This window comes from Artemia franciscana, chromosome 20, assembly GCF_032884065.1.
Source record: "Artemia franciscana chromosome 20, ASM3288406v1, whole genome shotgun sequence".
NCBI classification, from domain to species: domain Eukaryota; kingdom Metazoa; phylum Arthropoda; class Branchiopoda; order Anostraca; family Artemiidae; genus Artemia; species Artemia franciscana.
In genome coordinates this window covers 36,788,940-36,805,318 of record NC_088882.1, presented here as the reverse complement: position 1 = coordinate 36,805,318, position 16,379 = coordinate 36,788,940, and the positions used below count along the sequence as shown (strand labels likewise).

Here is a 16,379-nt window from a genome sequence, read left to right as displayed (position 1 = left end):
CAGATTCAACTCTAATTTCATTAATCTTTCATATAGACGACTTTAAAATTGATGATGACCATTTACCAATCACATGCCAACTATCTTGCTCGATGGCAAGAGTGCCAAAACTCTCCCAAGTGGTTTTCAAAGATGGATTGGAAAAATACCAATGCTCCCCTTTATGTATTGACATTGTTACAGTTATTATCATCTATTAAAGTAACATTCCACTTATTACAAACATCTGTCTATAAAATTTAAAGTGGATAGATATGAATTCGTATTATCAGTAAATATTGTTCTACCTCAAGTCTGCTGCAAGAAAACCTGTTCCCTCGGAGCGCTTGTTACTGGGTATTCGCAGTACCTTATGGAAGGCTTATCATAAAGTAAAGATGGCTGAACAAAAAGCTAAGTTCTGGTTCCGCACGAGAATAGTCCTGCAATAGTCCTCCTTCTGGTTCAGTCTATCAAATAAAACATAAGACCAAACGAGAGTACACATATTCCCTGCGTTGAAGGAGACCAAATGCCTGGGATGGTCGTTGCGACAAGAAATTCTGGGATCGCGTCATAAACAACGTACAGCAGTCAGCTCCAAATAGTTCCTCTCTTTGGCTATGTGATTTAGTTTTCCACTATAAAAAGATTTTGCTTTAATCTAATGTTACTCTCCAAAATCATTTTACAGGGCTTGTCAACTCAACTCTTCCAGTTCATATCAACCAATCTCAAGTGCTATTGGTGGAATCAGGTGTTATACTCGCAGCTCTTAAGCAAGAAAATAAGTCTGAGTCCTTTGATAGTGAGGGTCTCTGCTTTAAGTTTTTGTTTTGATTGTCCTGATCCACTGAAGCATTTGCAGTTATTTTTCAGATGTGCTTGGTACAGTTCATTGTGCCAGATAGTTTTGTCCAGCTGTATATCTTTTCTATTGTTAAGAGGGGTAAGAGCCCCTGTGCTTGCTCTAATTACAGTCCTATCACTGTGTCTAGTTTTGTTAGTAAGCTATTTGAATGCGTACTGCTACCGGCCATTTACTCCAAGTGTGACTTTACGCTCTTTCAGCTTGGTTTTAGAAAAGGTATGATCTACAATCAAGCTCACCATTTTGTGGGTCGGCTAATGAAACAAGCTGTTGCTCAAAAAAGTCCCCTGTATTATTGGATCGTTGAAATTTCTTGTGATTTTGACATTGTAATTCATTCAAATGTTTTGTTTTCTTTAGCAGTGTCTGGCGTTAACCTTTCTGTCATTTCCATACTTAAGTATTCGTATGCTAATTCTTCAGTTATGGTGAAGTGGAAGGGTACAGCTGGGGAGAGTATTCATGTTAAAAAAGGCCTTAGGCAAGATACCATTTTATCTCCGAGTATATTTAGGCGTGTTTTAGCTTCGTGTCCCCAATGTCTTCAATCGTCATTTGTTTTACAATGATAGTTTAGGCATTAGTCACGTTGCTTATGCTGACGATGTTCTGCTTCTTAGCCGGAAAAAACAAAGTCTAATTGCAAACTTTAGCCTGCTTTCAGCTGCACTGTCCGCAGTAAGCCTTTCAGTTAATGCTGCCAAATGCAAGTTTTTGTTATTTAAGATTCCTCCACCAGCTTTGCCTCGTTGCTTAAGTTTTTCAACTATAACATGTGCAGCAAGCATTAAATGGTTAGGTTTATCATTTTTACATTATTTTCGACTACTTTCTCCGCTACTACATCCAGCGGGCTGAAAAGTATGAGGGTTGGCTACGGAAAAATTTCACCCAATTCCTGTTCGGTATAACCAAAAAGGATTTTACCGTCTTTATTTGAGTTTTTTTTGCCCCTGCTGTTTTTCATCTTTCTTGTTTTGCTGTCCTCCATTGCAAGAAGGATGCGAAGAAAATAAGCTCAGGATATTTTAAATATTTTAAATATCTGCTGCGCTTGCCTCGGTGGTAAAGGAACCATAGAATTGTTTCCGAATTTGACATTGTTGATGTACCCTCGTTATTGACACAGAACTCTGCAGATCTATGTTTTAAAACTCAGCAAATGATTGGTGTTTTTGACTCTCTTTAGCCATTTTTTGACTTGAGTTAATTTACTTATGTTGTATTAGAATCGTATGTTTATGAATGTCTTTTGTTTGCTATTTTTTCTTTTTGTTTACTCCACAGTTTAATTATTATATTTTTGGGATATAAATAAATATTAACAATTATTAAACTCAACTACTTGTTAAATTCCAAGTCTTTTAATTTCTGAGTGAGTATCAAAAACTAATATAAAAGCACTTTTGAATAAAACAAACTCACCTACTTGGTAAATAATTGGTCTTTTAACTGGTGACTGAGAATAAAAAATTCATGAAAAAGGACTTGTACATAGAACAAACTCAACTACTTGGGAAATTTCAAGTCTTTTAGTTGGTAACTGAGTATCAAAAACTTATAAAAAACGTACTATTGTATAAAATAAACTCAGCTACTTGGTAAATTCCATGTCTTTTAATTGGTGACTGAGTATCAAAATTAATAAAAAAGCACTTTTGCATAGAGCAAACTCAACTACTTGGTAAATTCCAAGTAATTTTAATTGGTGACTGAGTATCAGAAATTAATAAAGAAGCACTTTTACATAGAACCAACTCAGCTATTTGGTAAATTCCAAGTTTTTTGATTGGTGACTGAGCATCAACAATTAATAAGAAAAAACACTTTTGCATAGAACAAACTCAGCTACTTGGTATTTCCAAGTCTCTTCAATTGGTGACTCAGTATCAAAAGTTAATAAAAAAGCACTTTTGCATAGAACAAACTCAGCTATTTGGTAAACTATAAGTTTATAGAATCGAAAATTAATAAAAAAGCACTTTTGTGTAGAACAAACTCAGCTACATGGTAAATTCCAAAGCTTTTAATTAGTAACTGGGTATCAAAAATTAGTAAAAATGGTACTTTCGCATAGAATAAACTCAGCTACCTGGTAAATTTCAGGTCTTTTAACTGATGACTGAGTATCAAGAATTAATAAAAAAGCACTTTTGCATAGAGCAAACTCAACTACCTGGTAAATTCCAAGTAATTTTAACTGGTGACTGAGTATCAAGAATTAATAAAAAAGCACTTTTACATAGAACCAACTCAGCTATTTGGTAAATTCCAAGTTTTTTCATTGGTGACTGAGCACCAACAATTAATAAGAAAAAACACTTTTGCATAGAACAAACTCAGCTACTTGCTATTTCCAAGTCTCTTTAATTAGTGACTCAGTATCAAAAGTTAATAAAAAAGCACTTTTGCATAGAACAAACTCAGCTATTTGGTAAACTATAAGTTTTTTAAGTGGTGACTGAGTATCGAAAAATTAATAAAAAAGCGCTTTTGTGTAGAACAAACTCAGCTACATGGTAAATTCCAAGCTTTTAATTAGTAACTGGGTATCAAAAATTAATAAAAACACACTTTTGAATAGAACAAACTAGAACTTTTTTTGAACTTAGGTGAGGTTACATGCTAGAAAGAAGCTTTAATCAAGAAACGCACCCTGTTTATCCAAAAATAAAAATATAAAAACACTTTGGCATAAAAAAGTTTTTGCATAGAACGAACTCAACTACTCGGTAAATTCCAAATCATTTTAATTGGTGACTGACTATCATAATTAATAAAAAAAGCGCTTTTGCATCAAACAAACTAAGGCATATGGTAAATTTCAGGTGTACTTCTACTTTTAAAATTAATCATCTACTATTTAGTAGATCTACTTTTCTCATCTACTTTTAAAATTCCAAGTCTTAATTAGTTACTGAGTATAAAAAATTTACAAAAAAGTACTTTTGTCTAGAACAAACTCAGCTATTTGGTAAATTCCAAGTCTTTTAATTGGTAACTGAGTATCAAGAATTAATGAAAAAACCCTTTTGCATAGAAAAAACTCAGCTACTTGTTAAATTACAAGTCTTTTAATTGCTGGCTGAGCATAAAAAATTAATAGAAAAGCACTTTTGCATAGACCTAGAGTAAAACCACGTGGCTTACCATAAAAAATAAATCATGAAAGAGGTAAAATATACATGTTCGAATGAACTTTCTCTAAATTTTCTTTGACTTCTAATTCAGTGAATTTCCAGGGGGAGAGGGGTTACTAAATTTGACCTCCACTGTCCCCCTGAAATATTTGTATGGCTTTTAAGAAAGTAACAAAAATGTACAAAATTTAACTTTTGATACATCTTATAAAATTTTAATTCAAAACCCTCCCTCTTCCAGGAAAAAACTTGCATACACCCTTGGAAGTCACCCATGGTAAAAAAAAATTAATTAATAGACTCCTGTCTCAGCAGTGACTATCCTTTTCGGCAAATATGGCATTTTCTATCCTCATCATATTAATTTTTGTCAAGATTATACCCTTTCAAGGGGGTGTTTCTCCTTTATTCTTAATATTGTAAATTTTCTTAGAGTAAAAACTTTGATCTAATATTTGAAAACCTAACGAATTTTATGTATGTGCGGCATTAAAAAGAAACTTTGATGTATATGTGTTATTAAAGGGACTTTCCCTTTTTTAGACCTGTGGTTGATTTCAACAAGTTTATTACTTACCAGTCAGTATCATGGTCGGCATGATGAATAATAATTAGGGAGCTCAAAACTTTCTTAGTTATATTTGGATACCCTAAGTTTCATTTTTTATTTTATTTCAAGATAAAATATTTTCTATTAAACTCTCTGTAAGGCAATAGTTTCAAACTTTGTTGCTCGGAGCTTAATATGTTACTTAAGTAGAAATAATATTGGAAAATTTTCCGGGTAGGTATGAGATATTGTGATGATTTTCTTACATAATTAGTTTTAGTGTCTTTTCAGTCTATGTTCTGTTGCTATATTTTTTCGCTTGTTTTGTGTATGTCACCATAGCCCAATTAGGCTTCCATGTGAATAAATCTATCTATCTATCTATCCATCTATCTATGAACAGTGATGGGGTTTCGCTATGGGAATACGGACTTGTAGTTACGCAAATTCAAAATAGTCGAACTTGATTAGAATGTTTTATAATTTTACAATTGTCAAATAATTTTCCTTATTTGTCACCTAAGTTTTGTAAAAGACCCGACAGTTTGGAAACAAGTAGTTTATGCATGGGTACTTTTTTCTAGCTTCAAATAGAGTCCGCTAGCGTCGGAAAACTTGAGAGGAGCAGTCAAGTTCAGTGCAGGGGTGGCATAATTGAAATATGGGAAGGTGACAGGCCTTTGATACCTGCAAAACGTAGCATCGGACCTGGATGGTGCGGCGATATTACCACACCACGGATGTTTTTTAGCGAGGCGACTGCTGTTACAATAATTGTCAGGATTAACAAGGTAAGCTATAACGTGTCAGCTGGAAATTATAGCATGTGGTTTTGTTAATAATTGATTATTTTCGATCAAACCGATAAGTTAGATTGGGATCAAATAGCAAATGTCAAACAAACCGGGATCAAGTAAATCTCCAAGTTTTAGGTAGGAGAAGCAATGACTGTTGAGTATGAACAAGACAGTATTTACTAAACAGAAAAGCTTATAACGTCCAGCTTGTTTCTTATTTCCACTTATTATGCTTAGCAAAAAAGAAAAAAAATTCAAGACCAATGAAGCAGCATTCACAAAATATGAAGTCATAGATCGTTATTCACGCATGGTCCATTATCTCATCAAGTTCTACATGTTTGTTAAATTTAAATCCTCTCTTCACATATAATTTTCAAATCATAAAAAAGAGTAGCTTGATTATGCAACCACTCTTATTGCTAGTCCACACCAGTAGCAACCGTAACCTGCCTTAAGAATACTAAATCCTCTTCCTCGTTCCTGCTCTGTTTCACCTTTTTCCGATTGTTCTGCTTAGGTTATCAAAGATGAGCTGCCAAACATCTCTCAACGATATTACCTCCCACATGTTTTCCCAGTTTGATTAAAGTGAGAGTTTGATATTTTTTTGTCTCAATGTGTTTTAAGGTCTCCTCTTTTACTGGTGCCCTGCAGCTGCTACTAGAAAATTGGCTACTTGAATACCACTGGAAAAACTGACGCTAAAAAACGCGCCCTAGAAAATTTCGCTTCATGTGATGCCTTGTTTAAAGTCTCTTTTTTGCTAACTACTAAAGTAATTGTAAAAACATAATCCTGATTTTCTTCTATAATATCTTCCTACATAATGTTATTCCAACCTTTCTGTTAAATTACTCCCTCGGCTTCTCTAGGGCTATGCAAAAAGCTTCCATCCGATATGAGCCAAAAAATGGGAAAATAAGATCTAAGGATGGAAATCATGCAGTTTATGGCAATGAACTGTAAATTACTCTTGCCAATAATGACAAAAATCTTAAAAAAGAATTTTGAGAACAACATATACCACGAAAGAATTTTTCTTTCATATGACTGTAAATACATGAAATTAAGTAATTTTAAAGTTAGCTATAAAAGTAATTAGCATAAGAAAACTTACATAGGCTATGAAAAAGAAGAGAAACGTCCTTCAAACTATAGGAGGTTTTGATAAAAAAAAATATGCCACCCAATTCAGCATGTATGAGAACCCTTAGTGGATGATTGACTATCTTTCAACAAGCAAAACGAAATTTTTTAAAAATACTATTCTGAAAAGGGCCGTTGTCACTGAGACTATGTGTCTTGGCTTTTTCTCCAATTAGCTATGGCGCTTAACTTTTTCATCACAGTCCTAACTTTCTAAAAACATGACTAAAGAACTATAACTTTCACAAAAGTTGTGAAAGTTAAAATTCCTCATCAATCAAAATATGAAATTTTTTATTTTTTTCTGGAAGTACGGTCAAGAACATGTATGTTTTTGTCTTTTCTTCTATATTGTTTAGGGGTAATTGTTTAGGGTATGTTGTTTAGGGGGAACCGCGTCAAACCAATGGAAGTTGAATCCCGGGGCAAAGCACATTAAATGTAAATAAAAAGTTCAAGGGTCAATATCAATTAAAAATAAGGTCACACAATAAGAAAGTCACTTTTTACACCATTTTAGGGGTCAATTCACAATTTCACCCGAAGGGGGCCCAAAAAAGGCAATAAGGAACAAATTATTTTTTTCTTTTGTTAGCACATACACTATGATAAGCAGGAAAGAAATCGGTAATAAACTATTTAAATAATCACATTTTGACTCAAATCAATAAACAACAAAAAACCTAACAATTAAAAAATTATCAGCTTGGATATAAATGTGTTTTTTCTTTTATGAAAAGCAGGAAATGTAATTTGAACTTACATTTAAATACCATGTCAAATTGGTAAAGCCAAATAATTAAATATATTTTATGATTAATCAACATCATATTAGCCATGTAGCATGACTTTGGTCCAGTTTGCCATTATGTTTTGTTAGAAAAAGTAAAAGAATATTTAAGGAATTACTTTTTTTCATTATCCTTTATCACGGCAATTTTTAATATGCAATAAGCAATGCAATGCAAAAATATGGAAGGTAATACACTACGACACATTGTGAAAATATAGCCTCTTTTCAAACAGTTCGTGGTAACGAACTGTAGTAAGGAGCGATCCGGCTTAATAGTAACCAAAACTCTAAAAAATTGAATTTTGACATCAATAGCTACATCAAAAGAATCGCATTTTAATGCTGATTTTAAATATATAAGTTTCATCAAGTTTATTCTTAGCCATCAAAAGTTACGAGCCTGAGAAAATTTGCGTTATTTAGGAAAATAGGGGGAAACACCCCCTAAAAGTCGTAGGATCTTAACGAAAATGACACCATCAGATTCAGCGTATCAGAGAACCCTACTATAGAAGTTTCAAGCTCCTATCTACAAAAATGTGGAATTTTGCATTTTTTGCCAGAAGACAAATCACGGGTGCGTGTTTATTTGTTTTTTTTTTTTTTTTTTTTTTTCCCAGGGGTCATCGTATCGACCAAGTGGTCCTAGAATGTCGCAAGAGGGCTCATTCTAACGGAAATGAAAAGTTCTAGTGCCCTTTTTAAGTGACCAAAAAATTTGGAGGGCATCTAGGCCCCCTCCCACGCTCATTTTTTTCCCAAAGTCAACGGATCAAAATTTTGAGATAGCCATTTTATTGAGCATAGTCGAAAATCATAATAACTATGTTTTTGGGGATGACTTACTCCCCCACAGTCCCTGGGGGAGGGGTTGCAAGTTACAAACTTCAACCAGTGTTTACATATAATAATGGTTATTGGGAAGTGTACAGACGTTTTCAGGGGGGGATTTTTTTGTGTTTTGGGGGTAGGGTTGAGGGAGGGGGCTATGTGGGAGGATATTTCCTTGGAAAAATATGCCATGGGGGGAAAAATTCAATGAAAAGGGCGCAGGACGAATCTGGTCACGTTAGAAAAAAACGTCAAATTAAGAGTTTAATATACAATGCTGGGTGTTCGGAGCCTCTCTATTATGGAGTATAATTCGAAAATAACACAACTATACGAGCGATAAAACATATATACCACAACCATAACTCAACTAACGAAAGAACTGCTAAGAGATAACACAACTATAAAGCGAAAACAGGTGAAAACTAACGGGAAAATAAACGAACTAAGAGGTGGAAGGGGCCCAGAGAAAAAATATAATCCTTTTTCAATTTTGAGCCTAACTTCCGCAAAGGAGTAATAATGTCAGAAGCCCCGAAATACCGAATTATTTTCTTTTCAAACAGTTCGTGGTAAGGAACTGTAGTAAGGGGCGACCCGGCTCAACAGTAAACGGAACTCCAAAAAACGGAATTTTGATGCTAAAAGATACATCAAAAGAATTGAATTTTTACGCTGATTCTAAATATATAAGTTTACCCTACTATAGAAGTTTCAAGCTCCTATCTACAAATACCGAATTATTTTCTTTTCAAACAGTTCGTGGTAAGGAACTGTAGTAAGGGGCGACCCGGCTCAATAGTAAACGGAACTCCAAAAAACGGAATTTTGATGCTAAAAGATACATCAAAAGAATTGAATTTTTACGCTGATTCTAAATATATAACTTAACCCTACTATAGAAGTTTCAAGCTCCTATCTACAAGCCTGAGAAAATTTGCCCTATTTTGGAAAAAAGGGGGAAACATCCCCTAAAAGTAATAGAATCTTAACGAAAATCACACTATCGCATTTGGTATATCAGAGGACTCTATAGCAAAAATTTCAAGCTCCTATCATAAAAATGTGGAATTTTGTATTTTTTGCCAGAAGACAAATCACGGGTGCGTGTTTATTTGTTTGTTTGTTTTTTTTTTGTTTTTTTTTCCCAGGGGTCACCTTATCGACCAAGTGGTCCTTGAATGTCGCGAGAGGGCTCATTCTAACGGAAATGAAAAGTTCTAGTGCCCTTTTTAAGTGACCAAAAAAATTGGAGGGCAAATAGGCCCCCTCCCATGCTCATTTTTTCCAAAAGTCAACAGATTAAAGTTTTAAGATAGCCATTTTGTTCAACATAGTCGAAAACCATAATAACTATGTCTTTGGGAATGACTTACTCCTCCACGATCCCTGAGGGAGGGGCTGCAAGTTGCAAACTTTGACCAGTGTTTACATATAGTAATGGTTATTGGGAAGTGTACAGACGTTTTCATGGGGATTTTTTGGTTTGGGGGGTGGGGTTGATGGGAGAGGGCTTTGTGGGAGGATCTTTCCTTTGAGGAATATGTCATGGGGGAAGAAAAATTCAATGAAAAGGGCGCAGGATTTTCTAGCATTACTATAAAAAAAACAATGAAAAAATAAACATGAAAACGTTTTTTCAAATGAAAGTAAGGAATAGCATTGAAATTTAAAACGAACAGAGATTATTACGCATATGAGGGGTTCTAAAAATACTTTAGCGTAAAGAGCGAGTTATTTAGGAGGAGATAAATACCTCGCTCTTTATGCTAAAATATTTTTAGTGATTTCAACTATTTATTCTACGGCCTTTTTGATTCAGGGGTCATTCTTAAAGAATTGGGACAAAACTTACGATTTAGTGTAAAGAGCGAGGTATTAACGAGGGTACAAACTCCCTCGTACACATAATAAAAATATAAGAATATAAAAGTTTGTTACGTAAGTTAATTCTTAAGGTACGTATATTTTTTACTAATAAAAACGTTCGTTGAATATTAAAAGTTGTAGTAGCCTTTTTAAGTAACCGAAAAATTGGAGGGCAGCTAGGCCTCCTTCCCCACCCCTTATTTCTCAAAATCGTCTGATCAAAACTAAGAGAAAGCCATTTAGCCAAAAAAAAATTAATATACTAATTTCATTTCAATAATTTATGTGCGGAGAGCCAAAATCAAACATGCATTAATTCAAAAACGTTCAGAAATTAAATAAAAAAAAACTAGTTTTTTGTACTGAAAGTAAGGAGCGACATTAAAACTTAAAACGAACAGAAATTACTCCGTATATGAAATGGGTTGTCCCCTCCGCAGTCCCTCGCTCTTTACGCTAAAGTTTGACTCTTTGCCACAATTCTACTTTTTAAAACAATTAAAAACTTTAGCGTAAAGAGCGAGGGACTGCGGAGGGGACACCCCATTTCATATACGGAGTAATTTCTGTTCGTTTTAAGTTTTAATGTCGCTCCTTACTTTCAGTACAAAAAACTAGTTTTTTTTTATTTAATTATTGAACATAAAATAAATGGACGCAGAAATAGAAGTGAAGAAAATATCTTGAAAAGTACAAGCAAGAATAATAAAAACTTTCACTACTTAAAAAAGAGTAAGGAGAGACTTTAATTATTTTTGAGCTCATGAAAATGAGTCAAAGCTCAGGCCAAACAGACCCACTTCCTCGATAACGAAAGATTGTATTTGAAATAATAGTTTATATGATATGGAATTGCGACGAAGAATATACAATTGGGCTACATATTTGCAGATTAGGAGGGAGAGTTTTGGTAAAGTAAAGTGAAACACTTTTCGGAGTGATGTAAGGAATCGTAAAATACTTACTTATATCACTTCTAAAAGGGCTTCACTTTACTTTTGGGGCAATGAAAGAAAAAAAGGTCAATATAAGAGAAAATGAAAAATAAATCGATTTTATTCAGTTCCAAAAACTTTGAAAAGATAAGTATATATTTAGTCTCAGCTTAAACTACTGAACTAAAAAAAGATGCTCCATAATACAAGTATTATGTCAAGTCATAATATTAAAAATAATTTATATATATATATATATATATATATATATATATATATATATATATATATATATATATATATATATATATATATATATATATATATATATATATATATATATATATATATATATATATATATATATATACATTAGTATAATTGTCGTGCTTTATGAAAATGTTGTTCCAGAAACTAATTTATTCCACATGTAAACAACAATATACAGAAGTAAAAAGAGAGGAAAATAATCATTAGGAGAAGTTAAAATACCTTAATACAGTTGTGAAAAGGAAATTAATTAATTATTAAGGCAACCTATGGTGCTTCATTTATTCCTTATTTTAAAGCTAATTAGCCTCTGATTTCATACCATAAAAATAGATTTTGCAATGTTCTACCCACAGTTAACTTCATTATCTTAGTTATTATAGCCATAAATTGAGAAATACTATTTTCTTGCAAAAGAACAAGTAGGACTCCAATAAAATGAAACCATAGTAAAATTGGAGATGCACTGAATTAATCTTTTTGAGTTCAGAAAGACATTTGATTTTAAATGTTTGTCCTTTTTGTGTAATTTAAATTATTATTTAACCACCCGTGCCACTTTTAAATTTATGCTGCACCTTAAAAAGTTAGGAAAATCTGGAATTGTGCACGACATTTTCTAGAGTCCTAATTGAACATTTTCTTACAAAAAGCTTATTGGAAAATTGTATCCACAAACGCCAAAAATTACAAATATGAAGCTACAGGATAAATTAATCAACAAAATGAAAAATTATTTTCTTAATTGGATAGTGTTACAGTATGTACGTTACAGTAAAACCAACGTTCTTAGGTCTTCTAATTCTATAAAGGACATACCTCCTGTAAAACAGTAGAGGAAGCTTTTGGTTAGTTTTGTTATACACGTCACATGGAACCATTCCTGTGCATATAAAAAATTATAAGTCATCCAGACTATTAACAAGGGTCTAACCCCTACTCTAAGAAAGATCCCCAGACCGCAATCATCCACTTCCCCCGAACAAGTCAGACCTCTGAGGACCTAAGACGTGAATGACATACTGGATATTCCTAAGAATTTATGCTCATACCATAAACCAACCGTAATATTCCTTCCCGTGGAAAATTCTCCCCCAGAAAATCTCCCCTGGAAATTCCTTCCTGTAGAAAATTCCTCCCTGTGAAAAATCCCCCATGAAAATCTCCCCAGATCATTCCTCCTGCGGAAAATTTTCTTCTGGAAAACTCCCCACCTGGAAAATTCCCTCCCGTGGGAAATTTCTCCGCTCGGAAGTCTCCCCCATGGAACATTTCATTCGCGGAAACTCTCCTCGCCCCCTAAAAATTACCCCCATGGAAAATATCTCAAGACGCAAAATTCAGCAGCCAAAAAGAAAGTACAAAATAGGCATCTCAAAATAACGATCAGCCACCGATTAAAAGTTACGAGTCTGAGAAAAGTTTCCGGATTTTCGAATTTTTCCGACCTCATGAAAAATTGATCCCCGTTTTGAAAGGTGCCCGCCAGGGAGCTGTCTCCTCCCCTCATTTGTTCAATAATTATGTTCTTCAAGCACAAGATAAATGCTCAACCTCATGCATTCTTTCTTCTATAGACACCTCCTTAGTATGCTACGCCGACGACGTCTTGAACTTAAGTAGAACATTGCAAAAAGCTTCTGACATCTTTTAAACGCTTAAAACCGAATATCTAAAACTTGGCATCAGTTTTAACACTAAGAAAACCGAAATAGTTCTCTTCAACTGGCAAAACACACCACAAGTGTCTTCACTGCTTTTTGGTGAAAATCTCGTGAATACTGCTGACCACATAAATTACCTAGGAGTCCCTATTGGCTCGTCTCTAAGGCATACACGTCTTCTACTGATCAAACAACTCAATCGACGAATTTCCGACTCGTATGCTTCCAAAGTCTCTGCTAAATTCCGTTTTAGCCGCCCCCTCCTTGCCAGCCTATACAACGCTACTGTTTTACTTCATATTCTGTACCTGGCACCATTTTGGAAACTATTCTCGAAGGCTGAATTGTCTAAAATCCGTGCGCTTTTCTTCCGTTTGCTAAATACCTCCTAAGTTTTCCTCCCTGGTACAGAAACTCAATCCTCATTAAAAAGTATCACATAACCGACCCTCATGTTGCAGTTGAAAATGTAATCAAAAGACACAATATTAAAATAGTAGATCACGATTGGTATAATCTCCTTTTACAATAGATCTGTTTTCGCTTTATTCATTTTAGTGCTATTTTGGTTGCCCTTTTATTAGTTGAGTCTCTTTCTAGTTAGGTCTCTTCTCATATGTTCTTATATATTTTCTTATATTTATATGTTCGTGCTCCGTCTTTTTCATTTCGTATGATTGACGGGTTTTCAAATAAATAAATAAGGAAAAAAAGTGATTTTGTCCCAAAGAGAAACAAGGTGGTAGGAGTTGAAGATTCTGACAATATATTTTCTGTATATTGAACTTCCAGCTGCAAAGTGTTGGTGGCGCATGGTGCCGCAGTCATCAGTGAAAAACCACATTCAGTGAAAAACCACAATTATTATTGCGGATATTTATCTTAATACTAGATTTAACTGAGTTATTTATAATGATTTTTAACGAAATTATGTTTGGTGAGCATGGTTTGAAAAACTGTTGGTAATTAAATTAAAGAAATAACTTTTCCAACTGAAAATAAGAGGTAATACTAAAACTTAGAACAAATAGAAATTATTATTTATTTGAGGGGGGGCTATCCCCTTCTCAAAATACCATTCTTCATTCTAAAGGCAGACGTTTTGTCGCAATCATAGGCAGCGCAATGGTGCTGTCTAAGCAAAGAGTGATGTTGGCAAAATGTATTACTATTTATTTTTTGGTTTGTTTGTTTGTTTTGTTTTTTTAGACCAGGGCACTTCGAATTGAAAGAGTTGTCGTTGAAACTTTGAAAAGGCTCATTCGATTGGAAATTGAAAGACATAGTGCCCTTTTTAATAGTCGAAACTGATTGGAGGCTAACTAGCCCCCCTCTGATGCCCACCATTTCCCCAAACACATTCAATACAAATTTTGAGATAGCCATATTGTTCAACATAAAAGAAAGGTCCAGAAATGATATTTTGAGGATGACAATCAACCCAAGACCCCTCAGGGCAAGGGTTGTAATTTATACTTTTGGGGCATATAAGGTATCAAAGGTGATCGTATAAACTTCGGAGGGGGGCTTATTGTATTGGTAATCATAATTTCAAGTACACTTTTTAATATTCAGAGTGATCGGAGGGTGGATCCTCCCCCCCACCTCGTATTTTCCTGATACGCATTTGTTAGAAATTTTGAGATTGCCATTTGTTGTCTTAGAAACTTCGAAAAGAGCTCATTTGATTAGAAAATGAAAGGGCCAGCGCCCTTCTCAATAGTCGAAAGTATTTGTTGGGCGATTAACCCCCTTCCCACGCCCACCATTTTCCCAAACACCTCCAATAAAAACTTTGAGATAGCTATTTTGTCCAACGTAATTGAGAGGCACAGAAATCATGTTTTTCACGATGCCCCCCCTCATAGTCCTTTGAAAAAGTGTCGCATTATATGCCCTGGGGGTATATAAGGTTTATATAGAAAGGCTGACCATATAAATTTTGGAGGGGTTTCAATGGATTGGTAATCGGAAGTTCTAATGTTCTTTCAAAATTAAGAGTTATCTAAGGGTGGATATTCCTCCCCCCCCAACACTACGTATTTCCCCGAAATACATCTGACAGACATTTTGAGATGGCCATTTGTTGTCGTAAAAACTTCGAAAAAGACTCATTCGATTGGAAATGGAAAGGGCTAGTAACTTTTTTATTAGTCACAGGTGAATGGAGGGAAACAAGCCCCCCCCCCACGCCCATCAATGCCCAAAATATATCTATTGAAAATTCTGAAATAGCCATTTTGTTCAGCATCGTTGAATCGCCTAGAAATTATGTTTTTGAGGATGACAATTACGCCCAAGCCCACGACCCTCAGCGCAAGGGTGTAAGTTATGCGCTGAAGGCATTTAAGGTTCTTATGGGAAGGGTGATTGTAAAAACTCCAGATGAGTTTATTTGACTAGAAATCAGATGTTCTATTGCCCTTTATATGATTCAAAGTAATTGGAGGGCAGCCAGACTCCCACGTCGTGTTTTCTGCAAATACATCCGATAGAAATTTAAGATAGCCATTAAAAAAAAATTTATACCAATATTATATAATAAGGTCTTTGGGTTGAAAGAATCCCACAGAGTCTGGGGGTAAGGATCGTAAGCTATACCCCAAAGGCAGATAAGATTTTTATGAAAGGGGTGGTCATTTGAACTTAGAAGAGGCTCATTCGATTGCAAATGTATAGTCCTAGTTCCCTTTTAACAGTCAAACATTATGGAGAGCAAACACTCCCCTGACATCCTCTTTTCCCGACACGCACTCAATTGAAATTGTGAGATAGCCGTTGCATTACCAATAGTCCAAAAATCATATAGCAATGTCTTTAGGGTGGACAAAATCCCCCAGAGCCGATGGGTAAAGGCTCTAAGTTATGCCCCGGCGCATATAAGGCTTTTATAAAACTAGCAATTAGAATTTCATCCAATTTCCAAAAGCTTTTTCTGAGTTTTTCCTTCTTTAATTTCAAGCGCGAAATTAAAATTTCTGGCCTAGTTTATTTAAATTTACTTTAACCTTAGAAGAAAGATTAGAAAGGGTTTCGAGTCTTCAAGGAGATTAAATAAAAAAATTTTTTTTTTTAACTGAAAGTAAGGAGCGATGTTAAAACTCAAAACGAACAGAAATTACTCCGTATATGTAAGGGGATTTTCCTCCTCAACGCCCCGATCTTTACGCTAAAGTTTGACTCTTTTTCTTAACTTTACTTTTTCAAACAGTAAAAAACTTCAGCATAAAGAGCGGGGCGTTGAGGAGGAAAATCCCCTTACATATGCGGAGTAATTTCTGTTCGTTTTAAGTTTTAAAGTCGCTCCTTGCTTTCAGTTAAAAAAACTTGTTTTTTTATTTAATTTCTGAACGTTTTTGAATTAATGCATGTTTTGATTTTGGCTCTTCGCACATAAATATTTAAAACAAAATTTGCATATTACCTTTTTTTGGCTAAATGGCTTTATCATAGTTTTAATCGGAAGATTTCGAGAAAAAAAGGGGCAGGGAAGGAGGCCTAGGTGCCCTCCAATTTTTTGATTACTTAAAA

At 34.4% G+C, this 16,379-nt stretch overlaps 1 protein-coding gene across 6 annotated transcripts in view; it reads left to right on the top strand.

Moving 5' to 3' along the window:
- LOC136040202 (uncharacterized) overlaps positions 1-16,379 on the top strand; it is a 249,792-nt gene that overhangs the window by 106,504 nt on the left and 126,909 nt on the right. For 4 of the 6 annotated variants that reach the window (XM_065724357.1, XM_065724356.1, XM_065724358.1 and 1 more), the window contains one exon: positions 5,125-5,331. In XM_065724357.1, coding sequence (XP_065580429.1) covers positions 5,125-5,331 — 207 coding nt within the window. Of the gene's footprint in view, positions 1-1,870; positions 1,916-1,974; positions 2,084-5,124; positions 5,332-16,379 lie in introns of those variants that run through there. The other 2 variants (XM_065724361.1, XM_065724360.1) reach the window with 2 other exon arrangements.